At 39.2% G+C, this 20,496-nt stretch overlaps 1 protein-coding gene across 14 annotated transcripts in view; it reads left to right on the forward strand.

Moving 5' to 3' along the window:
- LOC119725269 overlaps positions 1-20,228 on the forward strand; it is a 51,836-nt gene extending 31,608 nt beyond the window's left edge. For 2 of the 14 annotated variants that reach the window (XM_038196618.1, XM_038196622.1), the window contains 15 exons: positions 374-622; positions 3,872-4,159; positions 4,736-4,984; positions 5,418-5,705; positions 9,129-9,221; positions 10,350-10,442; positions 11,214-11,306; positions 12,759-12,884; positions 13,576-13,718; positions 14,227-14,446; positions 15,061-15,136; positions 17,526-17,569; positions 17,781-17,983; positions 18,433-18,510; positions 19,071-20,228. In XM_038196618.1, coding sequence (XP_038052546.1) covers positions 374-622; positions 3,872-4,159; positions 4,736-4,984; positions 5,418-5,705; positions 9,129-9,221; positions 10,350-10,442; positions 11,214-11,306; positions 12,759-12,884; positions 13,576-13,718; positions 14,227-14,446; positions 15,061-15,136; positions 17,526-17,569; positions 17,781-17,983; positions 18,433-18,510; positions 19,071-19,109 — 2,282 coding nt within the window. In that variant the 3' untranslated portion in view covers positions 19,110-20,228. The remainder of the gene's footprint in view (positions 1-373; positions 623-3,871; positions 4,160-4,735; positions 4,985-5,417; positions 5,706-9,128; positions 9,222-10,349; positions 10,443-11,213; positions 11,307-12,758; positions 12,885-13,575; positions 13,719-14,226; positions 14,447-15,060; positions 15,137-17,525; positions 17,570-17,780; positions 17,984-18,432; positions 18,511-19,070) is intronic. The other 12 variants (XM_038196610.1, XM_038196619.1, XM_038196620.1 and 9 more) reach the window with 10 other exon arrangements.
- The last annotated feature ends 268 nt before the right edge of the window (positions 20,229-20,496 follow it).

Consider the following 20,496-nt stretch of genomic DNA (forward strand, 5'->3'; position numbering starts at 1 on the left):
GCCGGAAGATGGCTGAATATTCAGCCATTTATATGACAACCATGGACCGACATCAGCTAAATTAAACAGAGTTAGGAACTGTTTTCATATATCCAGGTGAAACAGGTGTTTCTGATATCTCATATGTACGATTGCCTGCACAATATGAGATATTTCAAACAGTGTTCTAACCGACTCAATAAAGTTCAGTTCCAATTTCTTGTATTGTAAATATCTTAGATTACCACCCACCATAATTAAAATGACTCATAATGTGTTTCATTACATAATCTTTCTTACTTTCTCATATTAAATTTGAACCGTAGATAATCAAGACCCTGTCATCAAGTAAACCAAGTAAAGTAGCAATTTCGTATCTTTATCAATATCCTAGATAACCAACCACCACTATTACAATGCCCCACTGATGTGGAGGAATCTACCATAGATGGATCAGATATGGGCATGGCTAGCTGGTCACTTGCAACTGTGACTGACAACTCTGGCGTAGTGTCCACTCCTGTTGCCTCTCACACATCAGGACAAATGTTCACAATTGGTGTACACACTGTGGAGTTTACTGCCATGGACCCTCACCCTGATGGCAACTTGGGACGATGCAACTTCACTGTCACAATCACTGGTATTGCTGTTCTTCAAAAGAACGTTTTCTTTTACTTACATATCTAACTACATATTTTCATCGAAACAATCAGAACAATCCTGAACAGACGTATTGTATTATAGGATTTTGCTAAATATTTCAGAAGGGACATCAATTGCGAAGTAACTAATGCCAGAAATCAATACGCTGATGTCGAAAAAAATATCCGAATTATAATAATTAATAATTTACCAATGGTACGGATTGGCTATTATTTGTTCTCTCTCGGAAGCTGAACTTATTAAATAAAATTTGCCCAAAAAATGTTTTCTAAGTAGGTAGACTTACCAAAACCCAGCAGATAATAAACATAATACGCAGTACTTCGCTGGTAACTCGGTCCATGGTGCCGACAGACAGACCTGGACTGCCTAACGACTTGAAATTTGTATCCATGCTGGAATTAGCTCTCCAAATTATCACATTGCGTTTACATTGGAAACGCCTCGTGGAAGGCGTTGTTTAAGTAAATTGAACACCCTTTTTAGCTTAAAAACGCCTATGTTTTGCAGGGTTTTAAAAGTTAAACAATGTAAAAACTGAGGGTTCGACGCGTTACTAACCTAAACATATTGATAACAATATCACATAAAGAATTGTGTTCGTTGTATTTTTAGCTGTTTCTAATTTCAATTGGAAACAGCTCTTGCTTTCGTTAAATTTTTTTTTTTTCGGCTTTTTCGCAATTCGTGCGAAAAAGCCTTTCTTTTGTTCTGATTTTTTTTCTTTCTTCCTCTTCCTCTTCCTCTTCTTCTTCCACTTCTTTTTTGCACAAAATCCCATAGACTTTGTACACGTTTTTTCTACACGCCACTTTTGGCCTTAAGTTAAAACAATTCCGATTTCCTTCAAACCTGGCACATACTTAGAACATCACCTGCAGATGTGTGCCGAATCATTACGCCATGCTGACGTCATCACGCGATTTATTATAGAATTTTGTATATTTGATTTTTCCCATAGACTTTGTACACATACATTTTAAAAAAAATGTCGATTTTCAGAGGGCATTTTCGACTCTTTGCCAGTATTTCATTTACACCAATCTTTGTCCAAGCAAAGACCCTCATTCAAACAACATTTTGTAATGATGACGTCATGATGACGTCATCCGGTGTTTATTTATAGGCAATTAAATTGTGACACTTTTAATATTTAAAAATGTATAAGAAATCAACCGTACGCGTCCGCAGCATTTTGTTGCCGGCAAGTGGTAGAGTCGGTTGAGGTCTTTATTTCATTCAGTGTGCGTGAAATCACGTGACCCTTGCTTCCGGTCGAAAAAGGCCAAAACCGGAAGTGGCTTATTATTTGAAAGTGGTCATAGATATGAACTTGCTTTTAACGGTGTTAGTTTCTTGGCTGACAGTATTCTTCAAATCATCTACCGATGACGTCATGCAATCTTCGAGCGCCCTCTAGCGACAGGTTGAACATTTTCAAAAATGTATTTTGAATAGGTGTCTGTGGCGAAGTTTGTCGGAATCGCCTAAATATTGGTGTACATGATGATCTTGACCCACTTAAGACGTGTGCGAAGTTTTAGGCGTATGACGTCATCAGACCGGAAGTTATAATGAAAAGACCTTTTTTCCTTAGAAAATTCCTGAAATATCAATCCGTACAGATTTTATCTTGAATTCCCCATTAAATGATAACGTAAACATTTGCCTCAACAGTGCAAAGGTCCCAGCTTGTCAAATTGTTCACACAGTTGACGCGGCATCAGCCAAAAAATATCGCGCAAGTTGCGGCAGAGAAAATAAAAAATGCCGACTCAACCAATGCAAGCCGCAAGTTTGTGCGTATAGATTCGGAATCGCCCGCTTCCCATACACCTGTACACCACACATGCACGTGGTCGTGAGGGAGCAGACCTACCAACAGGGTGACCGTTTTAGCCGAATTTCGGCTAAATTGGGCAGAATTTTTCGTAAAAAACAAGTTTGACAGAAAATTTGACAGAATGTATTTTTTTGGCAGATTTCTGACAGAATCTTCAAAAATGGTTATTTTCACAAGTACATAATAAACTTGTGTATTGATAGACTCAATTTTTACAATCCTGTAACTATTGAACTATTTGAACGATTGATCTCAAATTTGGTAGGTATACAGAAAGGGAAGTGTTATAGAAGAAAATTGATATGTCAAGGTCACGTGACCTTCACTTCCGGTTGTACCGGAAGTGGTAATTTTAGACCCCTTTATCATATTTCATGAATTATTAATCTGATTGGGTTGAAACTTCACATTGATACAAAGCTATATTGACAGATAATTATATTGCATTATTATTACTGTGCACTTAATTATGTCATGTTATGACGTCATGAATATTTAATGAGGCAATCTTTATAGTCCTATAAATATAGAACCATTTGACCGATTGATCTCAAACCTGGCAGGTATACAATCTGGGAAGTGTTACAGATAAAAAATGGTATGTCCAGGTCATGTGACCTCTACTTCCGGTGTCACCGGAAGTGTTAATGTAAGACCCTAATTAGCATATCTAATGAATTAGAAATTTGATTGGGTTGAAACCTTATATTAGTATTAAGCAACATTAAAGGATAAATATGTAGCATTATTATTAATGGGCAGTTTAATGTTTTCATGTTATGATGTCATGAATATTTAATGAGGCAATCTTTATAGTCCTTAAACTTTTAAAACTATTCTACCGATTGATCTCAAACTTGGTAAATATATGAACAGGGAAGTGTTATGAATGAAAATGTGTTTGTCAAGGTCATGTGACCCTTATTTCCGGTCTTTACCGGAAGTGCAAATATTTAAGATAATGATTTCAATTTGGAAAGTTAGACATTTTTGAAAATCTTTACATTATTTTCTACCATCTAACAGACAATCAAAAACAAGTTGGGAACAGCTCTGTGGTTGTTCAGGTACAACCACATCTAGTTTTATTTCATTTTTATCTCTTTAATTCAGATAATGAGTCTCCAGATTTCGATTCTTGTGAGAATGTAACTTTAGTTACCGAGTCGGATACAGATAACACAAGTACACTCCCAAGTACACCAACGTCAAATGACAATGTAGCAGCGAGTGTAGAATGTTCGGAAAACAAATCGTCTTGAAATTGGTGTTTACCAAGTGTTTTGATTGCTAGCGAATCTACGTTCAATACCGCGCAGTGTGAGTTTGAAATATATGTAGTGTTTATGTTCATATAGTTTCCCTGTCAAATCTCCTCCGTAGATAATCAAGCCCCTGTCATCTCCTGCCCTCCCAATGGATCAGTTGCAACTGACCCAGGCCAACCAAACGCCACGGTGATGTTTCCTAATGACTACGTTGCTTCAGACAACTCGGGCGAGTTCCAAGTTATCGTCACGGAATTGAGTCCTAACTCCAGTGAGCCTAATGGAATGACGTGGACCGTCGGGGAAGCTGTGGTATTAGGCATTGGTAACCACACCTTCTTTTACCTGGTTACTGATGCGGCTGGGAATGAAGACTACTGTGCTTGGGATGTCGAGGTGTATGGTAAGATTCATTCTAACTTTAGATTGCCAGAAGGCGGCTGAATATCCAGCCCTATAAGTGAAAAACCTAAATAACGGACTTCAGCTGCACAAGACAGAGTTAGGAACCGAATCGCTTTATCCAGGTGAAATAAGTGTTTCTGATATAACGGATGCACAACTGTCTTCACAGTAAAATATATTTAAACTTTCTGACTTTAGATTGCTGGAAGATGGCTGAATATTCAGCCATTTATATGACAACCATGGACCGACATCAGCCAAATTAAACAGAGTTAGAAACTGTATTCATATATCCAGGTGAAACAGGTGTTTCTGATATCTCATATGTACGATTGCCTGCACAATATGAGATATTTCAAACAGTGTTCTAACCGACTTAATAAAGTTCAGTTCCAATTTCTTGTATTGTAAATATCTTAGATTACCACCCACCATAATTAAAATGACTCATAATGTGTTTCATTACATAATCTTTCTTACTTTCTCATATTAAATTTGAACCGTAGATAATCAAGACCCGGTCATCAAGTAAACCAAGTAAAGTAGCAATTTCGTATCTTTATCAATATCCTAGATAACCAACCACCACTATTACAATGCCCCACTGATGTGGAGGAATCTACCATAGATGGATCAGATATGGGCATGGCTAGCTGGTCACTTGCAACTGTGACTGACAACTCTGGCGTAGTGTCGACTCCTGTTGCCTCTCACACATCAGGACAAATGTTCACAATTGGTGTACACACTGTGGAGTTTACTGCCATGGACCCTCACCCTGATAGCAACTTGGGACGATGCAACTTCACTGTCACAATCACTGGTATTGCTGTTCTTCAAAAGAACGTTTTCCTTTACTTACATGTCTTACTACTTATTTTCATCGAAACAATCAGAACGATCCTGCAGACGTATTGTATTATAGGATTTTGCTAAATATTTCAGAAGGGACATCAATTGCGAAGTAACTTATCCCAGAAATCAATACGCTGATGTCAAAAAACATATCCGAATTATAATCATTAATAATTTACCAATGGTACGGATCGACTATTATTTGTTCTCTCTCGGAAGCTGAACTTTTTAAATAAAATTAGCAGCGAGTGTAGAATGTTCGGAAAACAAATCGTCTTGAAATTGGTGTTTACCAAGTGTTTTGATTGCTAGCGAATCTACGTTCAATCCCGCGCAGTGTGAGTTTGAAATATATGTAGTATTTATGTTCATATAGTTTCCCTGTCAAATCTCCTCCGTAGATAATCAAGCCCCTGTCATCTCCTGCCCACCCAATGGATCATTTGCAACCGACCCAGGCCAACCAAACGCCACGTTGATGTTTCCTAATGATTACGTCGCTTCAGACAACTCGGGCGAGTTCCAAGTTATCGTCACGGAATTGAGTCCTAACTCCAGTGAGCCTAATGGAATGACGTGGACCGTCGGGGAAGCTGTGGTATTAGGCATTGGTAACCACACCTTCTTTTACCTGGTTACAGATGCGGCTGGGAATGAAGACTACTGTGCTTGGGATGTCGAGGTGTATGGTAAGATTCTTTCTAACTTTAGATTGCAAGGAAGCGGATGGAGATCAAGCCCTACGTAAAAACCAATAAACCGACATCAGCTAAGAAAACAGAGTTTTATTCGTAAAAATCCAGGTGAAAAATATACTGATATAACAGATGCACAATTGTCTTCACATATTTTAATACTAATGTGCTTATCCACTTAATAATAGTTCAATTCCAGTTCTGTTTATCTTTGACAATGTCATATGTAACAAGCCGCCATATTTATACTACTACTGCGTCAACTCGGGCCGCAATGACGGACTCTCCACTTCTCTCACTCCCTCATCAGTGTGTTCAGTTCATCTAAATGTATATGAGCCGCGACGCTGTTTTGAAGGAGCGTGTTGTTTAAGCGTTCAGTTGAAGTCTAACTTTATTGTACTCAATTGTCCACTCTTGTCAGTATAGCTGTTGTGCTTCCTTCATATGGTCAGAGACAAGGGTTATGCATCAGCAAAGTCCAGTTCTGTGACCGTAACTGGTCCAACCCTATTGGTTCGTCCTGGTTTTACGGTGAAACTAAGCTTCTCACGAACTTTGGTAGCTTGATGTAGAGCATAATGAAGGACGATTATATACATGAAGGGTGGCAAAGTGTTTCCTTGCAGCACACCAGCTAGGAGCTCGAGCACTGCTGTTTCTCCGTCCGGTGATACAACTTTCTCAATGGTCTTGGTATAGCTGGCCTATATTGCTTTTAGAATACAGCCCGGCACTCCAAAGACTTTTAGGATCTTCAGCATTTTACCCCAGTGGATGGAGTCAAAAGCTTTAAGAAAATCAATGAAAGTTAGCATGGCTGGTAGGTTGTTCTTCTTGACTTTCCTTGATGATTCTGCAGAGAGCAATTTTTTTGTGCTATCGTTGTGCGCTTCTGCTGAAAACCTTTCTGACAGAGTTTTTTGTGAGTCGAGTCGAATCGAGTCATTTTCAAGAAGTGACTCGAGTCGAGTCGAGTCATTAGGTCAAGAAGGTCGAGTCAAGTGAAGTCCAGTCACAGTGTGTAGTCGAGTCGAGTCGAGTCGAGTCGAGTCGAGTCGAGTCGAGTCAAATATTTGAACACAATATAACAAATAAAGAAAAGAGAGAAAGTCATTTAAATGCACAAACAGCACACAAGAAGTGAAACGTTGGTCTCATAGGCTATCTGGTTTGGTTTGCGGGTTTAGAATATCGTCCAGGTCGCAGTTCTTCATAATCTCTGCTGGTATCCTGTCTGGTCCAGCGCTTTTACCCTGCTTGAGTGCGTACTCGGCCTCTTTCAGTTCCTCCATGGTTAATGGACCCGTCATCGATTTTGCCTTGCGTTAATAACGTCGGTATGCCCTCCTCCTCTTCCGTGACCGTTGGAGGGCTTCGAGGCAGGTTCGTGAAGTGGGTACACCATGCCTGGACAATATCCTCAGCTGTCTTTCCACTTATTTCACCTGATGAGGACTTCTTCCGTCCGCTGATCTCGTTGACTAGACGCCATGCTTTTCCATGCTGCTTGCCTTCATTAGCAGCAACTACCTTTCGAATCCGCTCGGCTAGTTCCTCTTCCTTCAGTCGGTCGTAGGTGGCAAAGGAATTCTTTTTGCCGTCTTGAACTTTGTCTCCGAGCTCTTCTGTTTCACTCCTTCTAAGCTCGGCGTGACTTGCATTGACCACTCTTCTTGCTGCGGCGAAGTCAGGATGTTTCGAGATCTGGCTCTTCTTGGTTCTCTCCACAGTATAGGCAGACTCTTTGTTGCATCTGTGTGTGCGTCCATGAGGCGTTGATAGCGGTCGGTGGCAGACTCTTCCTCCTCCTTCTCTAGTGGGCCAAAGCCATTTATCACCTCAACCGTCAACTGTGCTTGAAGAATAGGTTGTACGAAAAGTGCCTTTAAGTCTATCTTCTCCTTGGGATCTGTGGATTTTTGGTACGGCAGGCTCAGTCTCACTTGCATTGACACCATTCTGTGGTCAGAAGTGACTAAGTTGAAGGCGCTACAGGCTTTTGTGTGTCCACGGTTTACCGTCAGGTTTTTTTAATTGAGTGTAAGTGGCAATGAGACTGTGTTCCTGGAGAAAATCAACTAGGTATTGTCCATTTCTGTTTGTAAGGTCGTGATATGAGTATTGGACGTCTCCCGGTCCGACCCGGGCTTTAAAATCAACGAGCACGTCCAGGAAGTTATGTACTGGTATTTAAGCGACAGCTTCGCGAAATTTATTGTAGAAGGTCTCCACCTCCTTCTCCTTGCTGAAGTTGTGCGGGTATTAACAGACGATAACGGAGGCCCCCGAGTCTTCAAATTGAAGCCTTTTGTTGACTTCTGATTTTAATTTTGGTGCCGATTCAATAAATCAATACTCAATTAAGCAATTGGAATTTGAAACATCCACCAATCACCAAACAAAGAGAACCAAACAATGATTCACTTTTTTTTTGACGCAGTTCATAGAGCCCGTGGCTTTTGTCGCAATACTTTTTTAAAATTACCCAGACACAGTATAATACACAAACAATACGAAAATAACCCATCAACCGATGCTCACAAAGACTACATTTTTAGTCTAACTATAGTACAATGGTATAATGACATGAACATTGGACTATATCTTATACATGATAAGCATAAGTGTAGCCAGGGGGGGGGGGGGGGGGGGGGGGGGGGGGGGGGGGGGGGGGGGGGGGGGGGGGGGGGGGGGGGGGGGGGGGGGGGGGGGGGGGGGATTTCCCCCCCCCCAATTATTTGTAAAGAGTGCCATTTTATGAAGTGCCCTTTTTTCTAAACAAAGTGCCCTTTTCAAAAAAGAAGTGGTGCCCTGTTTTGTTGCATCTGCCGTTGTGGGTGCCTTTTTCAGAATTTCGCACATGCATCGTCCTGAAAAGCACCATATAACTATTGGCCCTTTGTGTGCATAATTGTCTGTTTTGAACAGCGCCCCCATCGACAGAGGGAACCAGCCCCCAACCAGCCCCCCCCCCCTGCTTTTTTATTTCACGGAGGCCAAGTGTCCCAGGAAAAAATACCTGTCTACATTTCACAACAGATGTACAAGTGCCCTTTTCAAAAAAAAGTACCCCCCCCCAATAAAAATGACCGTGCTACACCCCTGAAAGGAGCTGCCTCACTGTCCTTATGACATTTTATCTAGATACATGTATTCCAAATTGCATAGAAATGATATTTTACGTTCATCAGACTCAACTCTATATGAAAAGGAATTCTCTTATTTTGAGTAATGGAAGAACAGTGAAACAAATATCGTATTCGTTTCTTTTAATGAGTGAAACATGTTCTCATTTACGAATGCTTAAATGGTGTTTAACTGTAACGACCAATGTAAATATTTTGAATCAAATTTTAATTGAAAGTTGATATTGGCAGATTAATCTTTTTAGCCTTACCATTTTTACATGCACAGCAACCTCCACACCAAAACCAGCCACTACCCATGAAGCGGAACCCAATTCAGACACAACCACCACAGGAAGCGTATCAGATGAAACTAATAATGGTATGTATTTTGAAAAAAAAAAAAAAAAAGACCCAGACACAGTATAATACCCAAACAATACGAAAATAACCCATCAACCGATGCTCACAAGTCTTTAGACTACATTTTCAGTCTAACTATAGTACGATAGATGTACATTGGACTATATGTAATACATGAAAAGCATAGGCGTAGCAAGCATAGGGGGGGGGGGGGGGGGAAATGAGGGGCGGGGGGGTATTTACCCCCCCCCCAATAATTTGTAAAGAGTGCCTTTTTATGAAGTGCCCTTTTTTCTAAACAAGTGCCCTTTTCAAAAAAGAGGTGGTGCCCTGTTTTGTTGCATCTGCCATTGTGGGTGCCTTTTTCAGAATTTCGCACACAGGTAGAAATGATATTTTACGTTCATCAGACTCAACTCTGTATGAAAAGGAATTCTCTTATTTTGAGTAATGGAAGAACAGTGAAACAAATATCGTATTCGTTTCTTTTAAAGGGAATATATTTACATCATTTGCTTTTGCTGTAATTTTCAGAAATGGATGGAATTGGGAGGTTTGAAATATATAGCAGATATAGTTACACTGACTTTTTTGAGGTTTTGGGTTCGAAAATGCTATAAAAACCAAGAAAAACAATCATTTTCCTGTAGTCTGGTTCCCTGACTCCATATAAGAAGAAACAGAGCAGTTTACATACATTGGGGAATTGTAAGGTCAGGGAACCAGTCTAGCTGGCTTGTACCCGTGCATAGGTGTGTAATCGATTGCAAACAAGTGCGATGGTCAATTGGGGCCAGTATATGAAAAAAGCCAGTTTTTTCCAACGCTGATCGACCGATCAGCGTTGGAAATTGATACAAAAATAGCATTTTTCTTGAAAATGACAGTATACCAGGTGCCATGATTTTACAGGATGCTTTACACTGTCATTCACTAACAGTCCAGCAAGGTATTTCTGATTTGGTAGTTTTATTTTTTGATGTTTGCAAATGTTGTATTTTCCCTTTAATGAGTAAAACATGTTCTCATTTACGAATGCTTATTGTTTGACTGTAACGACCAATGTAAATATTTGTGAATCAAATTTATATTGAAAGTTGATATTGGAAGATTAATCTTTTTAGCCTTACCATTTTTACATGCACAGCAACCTCCACACCAAAACCAGCCACTACCCATGAAGCGGAACCCAATTCAGACACAACCACCACAGGAAGCGTATCAGATGAAACTAGTAATCGTATGTATTTTGAAATGAAAAAAAAAGAAAGTCAAGCTATTTGATGGGGTCGTCGCTTGTTAGGTTGAAAACATTATTCATGGCATGGCTTTAACAAGATTTTTTTTGAATGAATGTTGCCGTTTTGCAATGATGCTGATTGCATTACCACTCCCAGGCAGAACACATGTATACATGTATATTGGATATATGTCAAATGAGGAATATGTGCGTGATGTTTTAAAATTGATGCAACATAATGTTAGGTTTTATTGGCATAGTTGCAATATGAGCAGTATATTCCACAGCAAAAAAATGATTTGATAATATATAACTTGATTTGATAACGAGATAACGTGTGTGAATTGTATATGCAGAAAGAATTGTGATGTTTTCTTTGGGGGGGAGGGGTTACTAAAGCATTAAGACAGGCGAGCACTATAGAGACGCTTGTTTCGTAATAGATTTTTTTTTTTTAAAGGAAAGTGTTGTTTGAAAGGTCCAATCGTCTAGCTACTTGACTCATGTATCCCTTACACAGGCTGGCCGACATTATCACCAATGACCATCTGGTGCGACACTGGCGATTCTTGACAACAGTTGCTTTAACCATGTGTATTGCGTTATATTATTGCATACTGTTACTTCATGACACCGTTGAGTAACGGTGATGTCAGCAAACGATTAAAATCTTGAAACTTGTTTTGGAACTTGTAGCAAAATACAGAACAATGTTTTGAACCGCTAGTTGTTTTTGTTCTATTAATGTTGGTAGTTTTAAAACATTCACAGGTATAATAACTTCTACTCCAAACCCAATCTCAGCACTTGAGCAAACTACTTCTCTTGAACCATTCACCGTCACAGAGACAGCCCAACTTACCGGTAAGCGAATATATCATGTGCTTGAAAAATTAAAACTGACAATCGTAATAGTTCTTATTCTCATTGAAACATTATTAACTATGGATAACTTCATACGGTCCAAACCTTTTTTTATTGTGGTATCCCTGAATTTGCATGGCATTGTTTATTTTGCGTCGATAAGCTTAAATAGGATCTTAAGTCTGACATGCACTCTTTTGAAAGGATCTTAATGCGTTTCGTATTAATGATAATATGTAGAAAAATCGTTAAATAAACGTACACATATAAAGTATACCTTGTGAGGTACAGTTTCCTTTCCTTGCGAGAATTTTGGTTCACAAATTTTGATGGCTTTATTCACTGTTAGAAATGGATAGGTCTATAGGCAAGGTCAAAAATATGAAGATGTAAACGAACGTTTTTTTTCCCTACGGTAAATGTACGATAATGTGTTAATTTCTTTATCACAGACCCTCATAATATGGCCAGTTAAAAGTATGTAATACCAGCGATCCTCGGACGAAAGTGCATCTTTAGGATATTGGTGGAATTATCCTCTTTGCTTAAATTCGTAAATGAAGGAGTACTTTTAAAATCCAATTACATTGCCGAAAATCTCTTTTTCACAAACTCAATAAATTCAAGCAAAAGCATTATTTTTTTTCAAAGACGCGAAAATTAAATGCAGATATATCATTGACCACAGGCAAACCCAATATGTGACTTTGGTTCAGTTGCGTACCCATTTAACTTTGAGGCCGCATAATCCCCAGGTTCAGAGCGTGGAAGAGGGGCACAAAGGGGTTCAGACTTGGAGCAGGCAGGGGCCTACGCACACGACCCACAACCCTCTTTGTTATATGTAATATAATAACAACAACAACAACATTAACAACAACAACAACAACAATAATAATAACATTATTTGTTGATTGTAGTCATGTCATCCACCATTGGCTTAGACAAACCACTGTTTAGACCCTCCTCCAAATTTAAGCGTAAGCGACGTTGAATTTCTTTAATGTTGTTTCAGATAATCACAAACACGACACATTCCGTTTTATAGCCAGTTTCACCGTCGAATTAGTCTCTAATAGGAACGGCTTCAAGAATGATGCCAAAGAAACACTGACTGTGAGTTTTTTAACAAAGCCCTTTCAGCTTTGAACGAATTTCGCAAGTTGTCGTCATTCAAGTTCAGTTCAGTTGATTCTTGCTCTGTGAATAATCAGGTGACGCCATGGGCGTTGGCAGAATTTGTTCTGGAGGGGGCAAATTTTTTTTTGCCAAAAATGTTTGTATCAGTTTTAGAGAGGGGCAGGGACATTTTGCCCCCCCAACTCATTAAATTTATACCACTTTGTCTTGCTTTTCCGAGGGGGGGGGGGGGCAAGTGCCCCCCCCCCCCTCGCGACGCCCATGGGTGACGCAAAACCTGATTGATGTTACGGTTTTGATCTTCATCCTTAGATGAGTGTAGCCCACAAAATGAAACACCTTGTTCTGGAGATCTCACCTGCATCTTTCTTCTAGGACGCCACCAGTGTGACTGTCCCTTTGCATCTGGTCAGAGCGGTGATTCAGATATTTGCATTGGTAAGATCACATTTCACTAGAAATCTGTTCCCGAACACCTTCAGGCCATGAATAGAACAGCCAACGATAAGTCAAACAGTGCAGGGTTTTATTAGGAAGATTAAGTTGGAAGGCGCATTTCTTTGGAAGTGGTTGGGCTTTTTATCCCCCTAAATGACATTATCTTGTAACCCAATTATTTTACTTTTCTAACGCAACCTTTTCTAGTACATTGTTTAACTGAAACTTCTTTAAAATTCCCGAACTTATTAAGACTTTCCGGTTACTTTTCTAAAACATTCTAAAAAAATCATTCTCTCTACAAGTAAATGAAAACTTTCAATCACCAAATGTTTGCTGTAGGGCAACTGCTGGATGTTAAGATCATTGTTTTGTTGAAGGTAACAAAATAAGACAGTGTTCAATGGGCAATATAATAATTTCTTGTGATACTTTCTGTTAGTAGCACTGATAGCGTACACCTGCCCTTGTAGGTAGGACGAACATAAACGTTATGATATTTGACTAAAACGAGACCCGGTTCACTAAGATAGAGACACATGTTTGTTGTAAGATCTTGCTTTAGAAAATGGAATAACTATCAATCTCTTTAAATGAAAATTCTAATAACGGCGTCTATTATAGGTCAATGGTCGATTTTGTAATGGATACGTGCGGTATAATGCTGTAATAAGTTTGTAACTCTTTTCAGAGGTAGATGAATTTCGTCTATCGATTGTGATAGTAGAGTTTGTGCGAAGCAACGGCGCCATCATAACAGCCGAGTTTAATAGCGCCTTCCTCGACCCATCGTCCTCTGAATTTCAAACTCTCCAAGTGGACCTGGAACGAATAGTAAGAACAAAAATCTTGCCCACATTTTACCAAATACCTGTATATCCAATAAAAAAACGAAGCCTTACCTGAAGAATCTGAAACTTTCATTCGTAATTTTAATGTACAAATTCAATAACTCTGAACGATAACTGTTAAAACTCTGAGTAACACGATTGTTGAATTTAAATTGAACACGATTGTTGAATTTAAATTGATTAAGTCGTCATTCTCCATTGATTAGATACATCATTATCTTACATAATAATCAATATCTTATACATAAACAAAACCTCCATGGGTTTTTTATATTCGATTCCGTGTATAAGGGACACCCCCTGAGCTCAAAACTTCGTATGCTACTGTTAAGGAAACATTTGCAAACGTCGGCCATTTTTATGCAAAAGCAATACTTGGAGTTGTACGGAGATTTCAGTGTAGGGGACAGCCAAGAGACAATTATATTTGCTAAGACAAATTGCATGTTTGAATGAGTAGTAAAACCCTGTTTGTGTGTGGGTTTTTTCAGCTTCACACCCTGTTCCAAGACATACCTGGTTTTCTGCGTGTTCGAGTCTTCAGTTTCTTCAGTGGAAGTATCGGGGTGGTGCCGATCGTATCATTCAACACAGAATCACCGACGACCATGGAGATGGTTGAAGAAGCTCTGACGAGATCAATAACCGATGGCAATCTGCTGTCAGGGTCTGAATACAAGGTCGTGCCAAGCCTAACCACTGCACAGGAACGTATGTATAAATCTCTGTGGTGCAAATTTGCTACAATAATATGATGTAGATCCGCAACAAAGTCTTGTGTGAGTGCGACAATCGCATGCCATGATGGGTATGACATGACATTTTTGAAGTCGCGGGTTCGATTCCTGCGACTTTCACATGTTCAAGGAAGCAGTTGGTTATAAACTGACAATACCTCTATGCCAAGACTGGTGAATTGTTATTTCTGATCCAAATCTGCACATATACTTAAACTTGTCACAGGCATCATGTTTTTAAAAGTTGCATTGGCGAGGATCTACCTACCGACCTGCCAAATCAGTGGTACTCAATTATCCATAACGGGTGGGGTTCACCTTACAGGAAAGGTATAGTGGAAACCAAATAAGCCCCTTTCTAAATGCAACCATACTGGCACCTGGCAATCCATACAAACCAACACATTATGTATACACCATACATGTATGCAGTATAACACGGGATAGTTTATCACGGGATATTGTCAACTCAATGATAGCAATTAAGTAAACTGTACACAGGTGGATCATTTAAAAAAAATATGTTATATTTACAGTGAATATTATTGCAGTCATTGGTTACTTATAAGAAGTTATATTGGTTTTCAGTTGTGTGCGAGGATGGGTATTGTCTTAATGGAGGCACGTGCACACCCAGTACTGTGGACTATGCAAGCACATGTTTGTAAGTATTCATGGATGTTAAGATTAAAAGGTAAATTATAGTTAATTTTGGTCCCAAGTATTATGAAAATAAGCGGTGAAGTTAAGCAATGTGGTTATCAGAAAAGGATGAGTACATCTAACTTCTTGGTAAAGACGTTTATAAACCAATCGCTGCCACCTGACAAAAGATGTAGGTCAGTAAAAATCAGTTGACGCTAAGTTAGCGTATGTCTGTTGATTCAATGAAATCAACCAGCTTCAGTGTTGTAGTCCAGACCTAGCTCGAGACCGAGACCGAGACCTGAGGACTGAGACCGAGACCTCAGGGTCCAAAGCCGAGAGCGAGACTGAGATCTTATGGGCGAGACCGAGACCGAGATCTTAGACTAATCAGCATAGGGTAATGAGAGATATATATTTATTACATAAAAAAATGATGCTAAAAGATTTTTTTCTGAATGCCGAATGAATTCAAATGAATTCAAATGTTGTAACAATGTATCCCCTAAATCTTAAATCGCAACCACTTGTCAGACTGTTTGAGAAGAAAACTAGCAGAGATACGAACACCTTCATTTTTATCAAAGCTGATTTTCAAAAACTTATTTAAACTTACTTCGAACAAGTAGTAGTACAAGTCAATAGTAACAAATACGGAATGAATTTGCCCGAATCAAAATCAGTGTCGGAAATGTGTGCCCGACCGAAGGCTTTAAATAACGGGGAACGATATCCACATTCGTGTGGCAGGACGCGTAGCCTTATGCGTGTACTGAAACACTGCCATGTGGGGTACCGGAACAATGGGAATACCCCACCAGGAATGCCCACCGACTTGCGGGGTACCGTTTTGGTACCCCACAAGTTTTTCACAAAATAGATATATGGATTTTACTCCAAAACTAGGAATTTCCAAGGTGGGTTGACGGTGTCGCAAATGGAAGAGTTTTAGAAAAGGGATATTAAGTCCGAATTTCAGCCCAGGAAATTAACTATGACTAAAATGAGAGCATTTTGACATAAGCATGATAAGCGTGCGACGTTGCAAAATTTTAGTACACTAGAAAAAAGGAAGTACCCCACTTCTATGCCTATGTAAGCGTGTGTGAACTCGCTGAGGTGCCTCGCAAAGCCCGAGCTTGTGCCAGCCAGCCTCTCTGTCAGCTTAATGTTGCAATATCTGCAGATCGCAGTGCTTCAAAATGTTTGCCATCGGTCATGGAATTCAGTGTGGTCCTGAAACCAAACTTCATCACTGCGGAGTGTGTGCCAACATGGCTGCGCTTGATCAACTCGATGCGGTCCACACGCCTAGCGCATGCGGTACAGTGCATTGCACCAAGTACCGCAAGGGAGTTTGCTTTACTAGAAATGTGGTGACATGTGGGTACCAGACTATTTGATTTCGTTAGCACCGTCCATCAAAACTTTCGAAAGCAAGTCAAAAATGGTCAGATGTAAATTTATTTAGTTTTTTTTGTGTGGTTCTTCCCTACTGAATAATAAGGTCTCGTTTGCTCGAGACCCCACAAGATCTCGAGACTTTTACTCCGAGATCGAGACCGAGACCGAGTTTTTTTTTAGTCGAGACCTTGAAATTGTCGAGACCTAAGAAAATCAGTCTCGATATACCGGCCTTGATACCGAGACCTGCCTAGAGACCTACATCACTGACCAGCTTACATTTGAATTTTATAACACCTCATCCACAAATTCTGTGTCTTGATTGGCCGAGAGTGAGTCACATGATACTTTCTATTTTTGCTATCTTTCTGTGCACGGCCAAAAGTACTATACCCGTAGCAACCAAAGTACTATACCATTAGCAACCAAAGTACTATTCCACAGCGCGGTATTTGTGTCCAAATGCATGTTGGTCTGCGGGTAGCGCGTTTTGTTCCAAAGAGAGCGCGCCACAGAGTTGGGTTCAAACATTTCGCGAAGGGGTGGTTTGGAAGAGAGAAATACATTGTCCACCAATTTTGTAGTGAAATTGAAGTTTATTTCAACTGTGTTCAGATTTAAATAATTTAAAATATTTAAACCAAGCAGAATCTGTGGGTGAAGTGTTATAAAACAAATATTGAATGCTTTATCTCGTGGTATAGTAAAACTAGCCTCTCTCGGTGATCTATGGAGCATTCTATTTTCCCTCGAGGCGATGGTCCATGGATCACCTCGGGAGGCTAGTTTTACTACGCCACTCAAAGCATTCAATATTTGTATACTACCCCAATTAGCACACCAGTGCACATGAAGTTTGTGATTGTTGTTTTTATTAGCTTGAAGACCACTGAAAATAAAGCGCGTATTAATTATATTAAAAAAGAGCTGTTCTACAGCAGCATTATAAAAGAGTTATGAGTTATTTTCTTTTATTGTGGTTCTGATTTGTATCATTCTTACAGATGTGCTACCGGCTACTCAGGAACAAGATGCGATGAAGGTCAGGGTCAGTCTCGGTCAAAGATGAATTTTCAAAATATCACAACTCCAGAAATTGGTCATCATTTAATCGACCCTATAATACCTCAAAACATTTATTACTATTTATTATTTGTTAACACGTCTTCCCTAAATTCACCATAGGACTTTTTATCATGCAACGGGTGCTTATTTAGAGTTGTTGTTTTTTGATTATCTAATATTTTCACTGTACGCAGGTGTGTCATCGATTACTATCATCTTGATTCTTGTGGCGTGTTTGGTGTTAATTGCCGTCATTGTCGTCGTAGTGTGTTGTTTCTTTGCTGTGGGTGTTATTAATCGGCGTAAGCAGCAATTGTATCAAGATCATCACGGTTGGGATATGCCCTCAGCCGATGACATGGACCTATTCTACAACCTGAGATACCACACTGGATCGGTGAGGTCACTTTTTTTTTGAACAAGTACCCTTTTCAATAAAGAAGTGGTGCCCTTTTTTGTGGCATGTGCCGTTTTGGGTGGCTTTTTCAGAGTATATTATGGTCCTGTATGTGCGCATAATTGTCGGTTTTGAGATGGTGTCCCCCCCCCCCCCCCCCTCCGCTTTCAAATTTTACGGAGGCCAAGTGTCTGGAGAAAAATAAAAGTCTACATTTCACAACGGATGTGCAAATGCCCTTTTATAAAAATGTACCTCCTCAATAAAAATGACCGTGCTACGCCCCTATGTAGTAACAATTGACAGCAACACAAGGGCTTCAAGTAGATATGAGCGATGAAAAACACACATTTCTGTTTATGTGTATTGTATTTATTTCACGCGCATTGAATTCTGTATTATGTGTAATGTATTAAGTTTTTGTTCTAAAACGATGCTTATTTAAACAGGCTCGGAGAGTGCCAAGTGGAGGATTCGGATCTGGTACGGCTTACATTGCAAGCGGAATGGAGGCTGAGGAAATTGCGGTAAATCTTGTCATACTATGACTTCATTAGTACATCGCCAGTCATCCATTCTCCAATCAAATACCAAGCTACTCACAGTGACGAAGGCATTACTTTGTCATTTTCATCTCCTATTAATCGCGACCCGATTTGTGACCCGATTTATTTTCCACACCCCTCTATCTGTTGTACCAATGACAATTGGATTTATGTGTGCAAGAAGCGTTGAACGTTCTCTCTCCGACTCAGTCAAACAATTTGCATTTATCTGAGATAACAAAATGTACTCTATTCAAGTGAACATTCAATAAATACGACTAAAACTAGAAAAGAGACAGTTAAATTATATTGTGAAATTCATTGAAGCATAAGATGGAATGTCCACACGACGGTTTCAATTGGAGTGATTCTTTTCCAACGTATTTCAATATTGAATTAGTGTGATCTCCACTGGACATCGTATGGTCCTGAGTTTATTTTTTTGTAAATGAAACAACACAGATATACAAAATTATTCCAAATCACCCGAGATCAGCAACGGTTAACTGATTGTGTACCAATTTTTTTTCCTTTTCTTTTAGATGCACGATTTACGCCGATTCCGCAACTCCGTCATTTAAATGGAGATTTGCCTAGCTGCAGCTGGATGAACGTGAAGTTTTTGTAATCGTGGAGACGAATCGGCAAATTAAAGTCTAAAGTTTTTACTATTCTCATATTAATCAAGGATGTTTAGTGGTAGTAGTGTTTCGGCATTCCAACAGCTGAGGTCGCACGTACGCAGTGAATGCAAAGTAACATCGGTGAAAGCATATCTTCTCATTACTTGGATGATGTTAACTTTCTTAGATAATGGTAGCAATCATTTTCCGAAGACCAAGAAACTACAGAGAATTTGGACAAATGAAGAGCCACAGTTTTTAACAGATCATCATGTTTTAAAGTATTCATAATACAATAACTAGATATCACTAGAACTGTGAAAAAGTCTCTTGTGGACGCACTTTAACTGATTTAAAATGTCTTTCAATTGTGAAAGATTGAGTCGATTCCAACATTGTGAAGAAATACCTCTGGATTTACCTAAAACAACTTAATTGATAACATTTTAGAGATTTAATCCAGATCTGTTATTACATGTATTTGTATATTGCCCCACATAATTATATGTATATCTTAAAGCCTAGTCGACTGTACATGTGTAACAGTATATTAATCAGCGTATAACAATATTTAATTGCACTAGAAAGCAGAAGGTCGTGGGTTCCAGTCCCACCCGAGTGATTTTTTTTTTCAATTTTCACTCGGGAGGTAACACACTGAGTATACAGCGTTTATACGTCGGTGAAGGGCAAAATCTAAGTTTGATATACATCACCTTATAAGTATTTAAGTAATACTAAATTCCACAAGAATGGGTTAATGGTTAATAGGTAGATATATGTATTCATTTTTTTATATTACCCAATATAATCATACATACAGGGTTGATAAAAAAAACTGAAACCGAGATATTATTGCTAATTGGAATATCCTCTGTTAGAGTGGAATCTCCTCTTAAAAATGACACCCTGATCATGTCCTTACATTCACGGTTGACTGAGCAGTGACCAATTTTATGAAAGGGTGTATTTAGAGACTTGCGCTATTTTTTTATGTCGAAATCACTTGATTGGCAACCATAGCCTTTCACTCTGTGACAACTGACGCAACAAAAACCACAATTGAAAAGTGGCGCAATTCTCTAAATAGACCCTTTCATAAAACTGGTCACTGCTCAGTCAACCTTGAATGTAATGACATGACCAGAGGATATTCAACCCTAACAGAGAATATCTCCCTTTGATTCACATGTGACCTACTTCTGTTGCAATTAGCAATAATATCTCGGTTTAGTTTTTTTTTAATGCACCCTGTATATCTAAAAGTTGACTAATCTTAAACTAGAAAGTAGGCCGTAGGCCAATTTCATGTTTGTTAACTGAAAATAGCGCTTTTGTTGAATGC

The sequence above is a fragment of the Patiria miniata genome, unplaced genomic scaffold (assembly GCF_015706575.1).
Source record: "Patiria miniata isolate m_02_andy unplaced genomic scaffold, ASM1570657v1 HiC_scaffold_19, whole genome shotgun sequence".
In the NCBI taxonomy this organism is placed as follows: Eukaryota; Metazoa; Echinodermata; class Asteroidea; order Valvatida; family Asterinidae; genus Patiria; species Patiria miniata.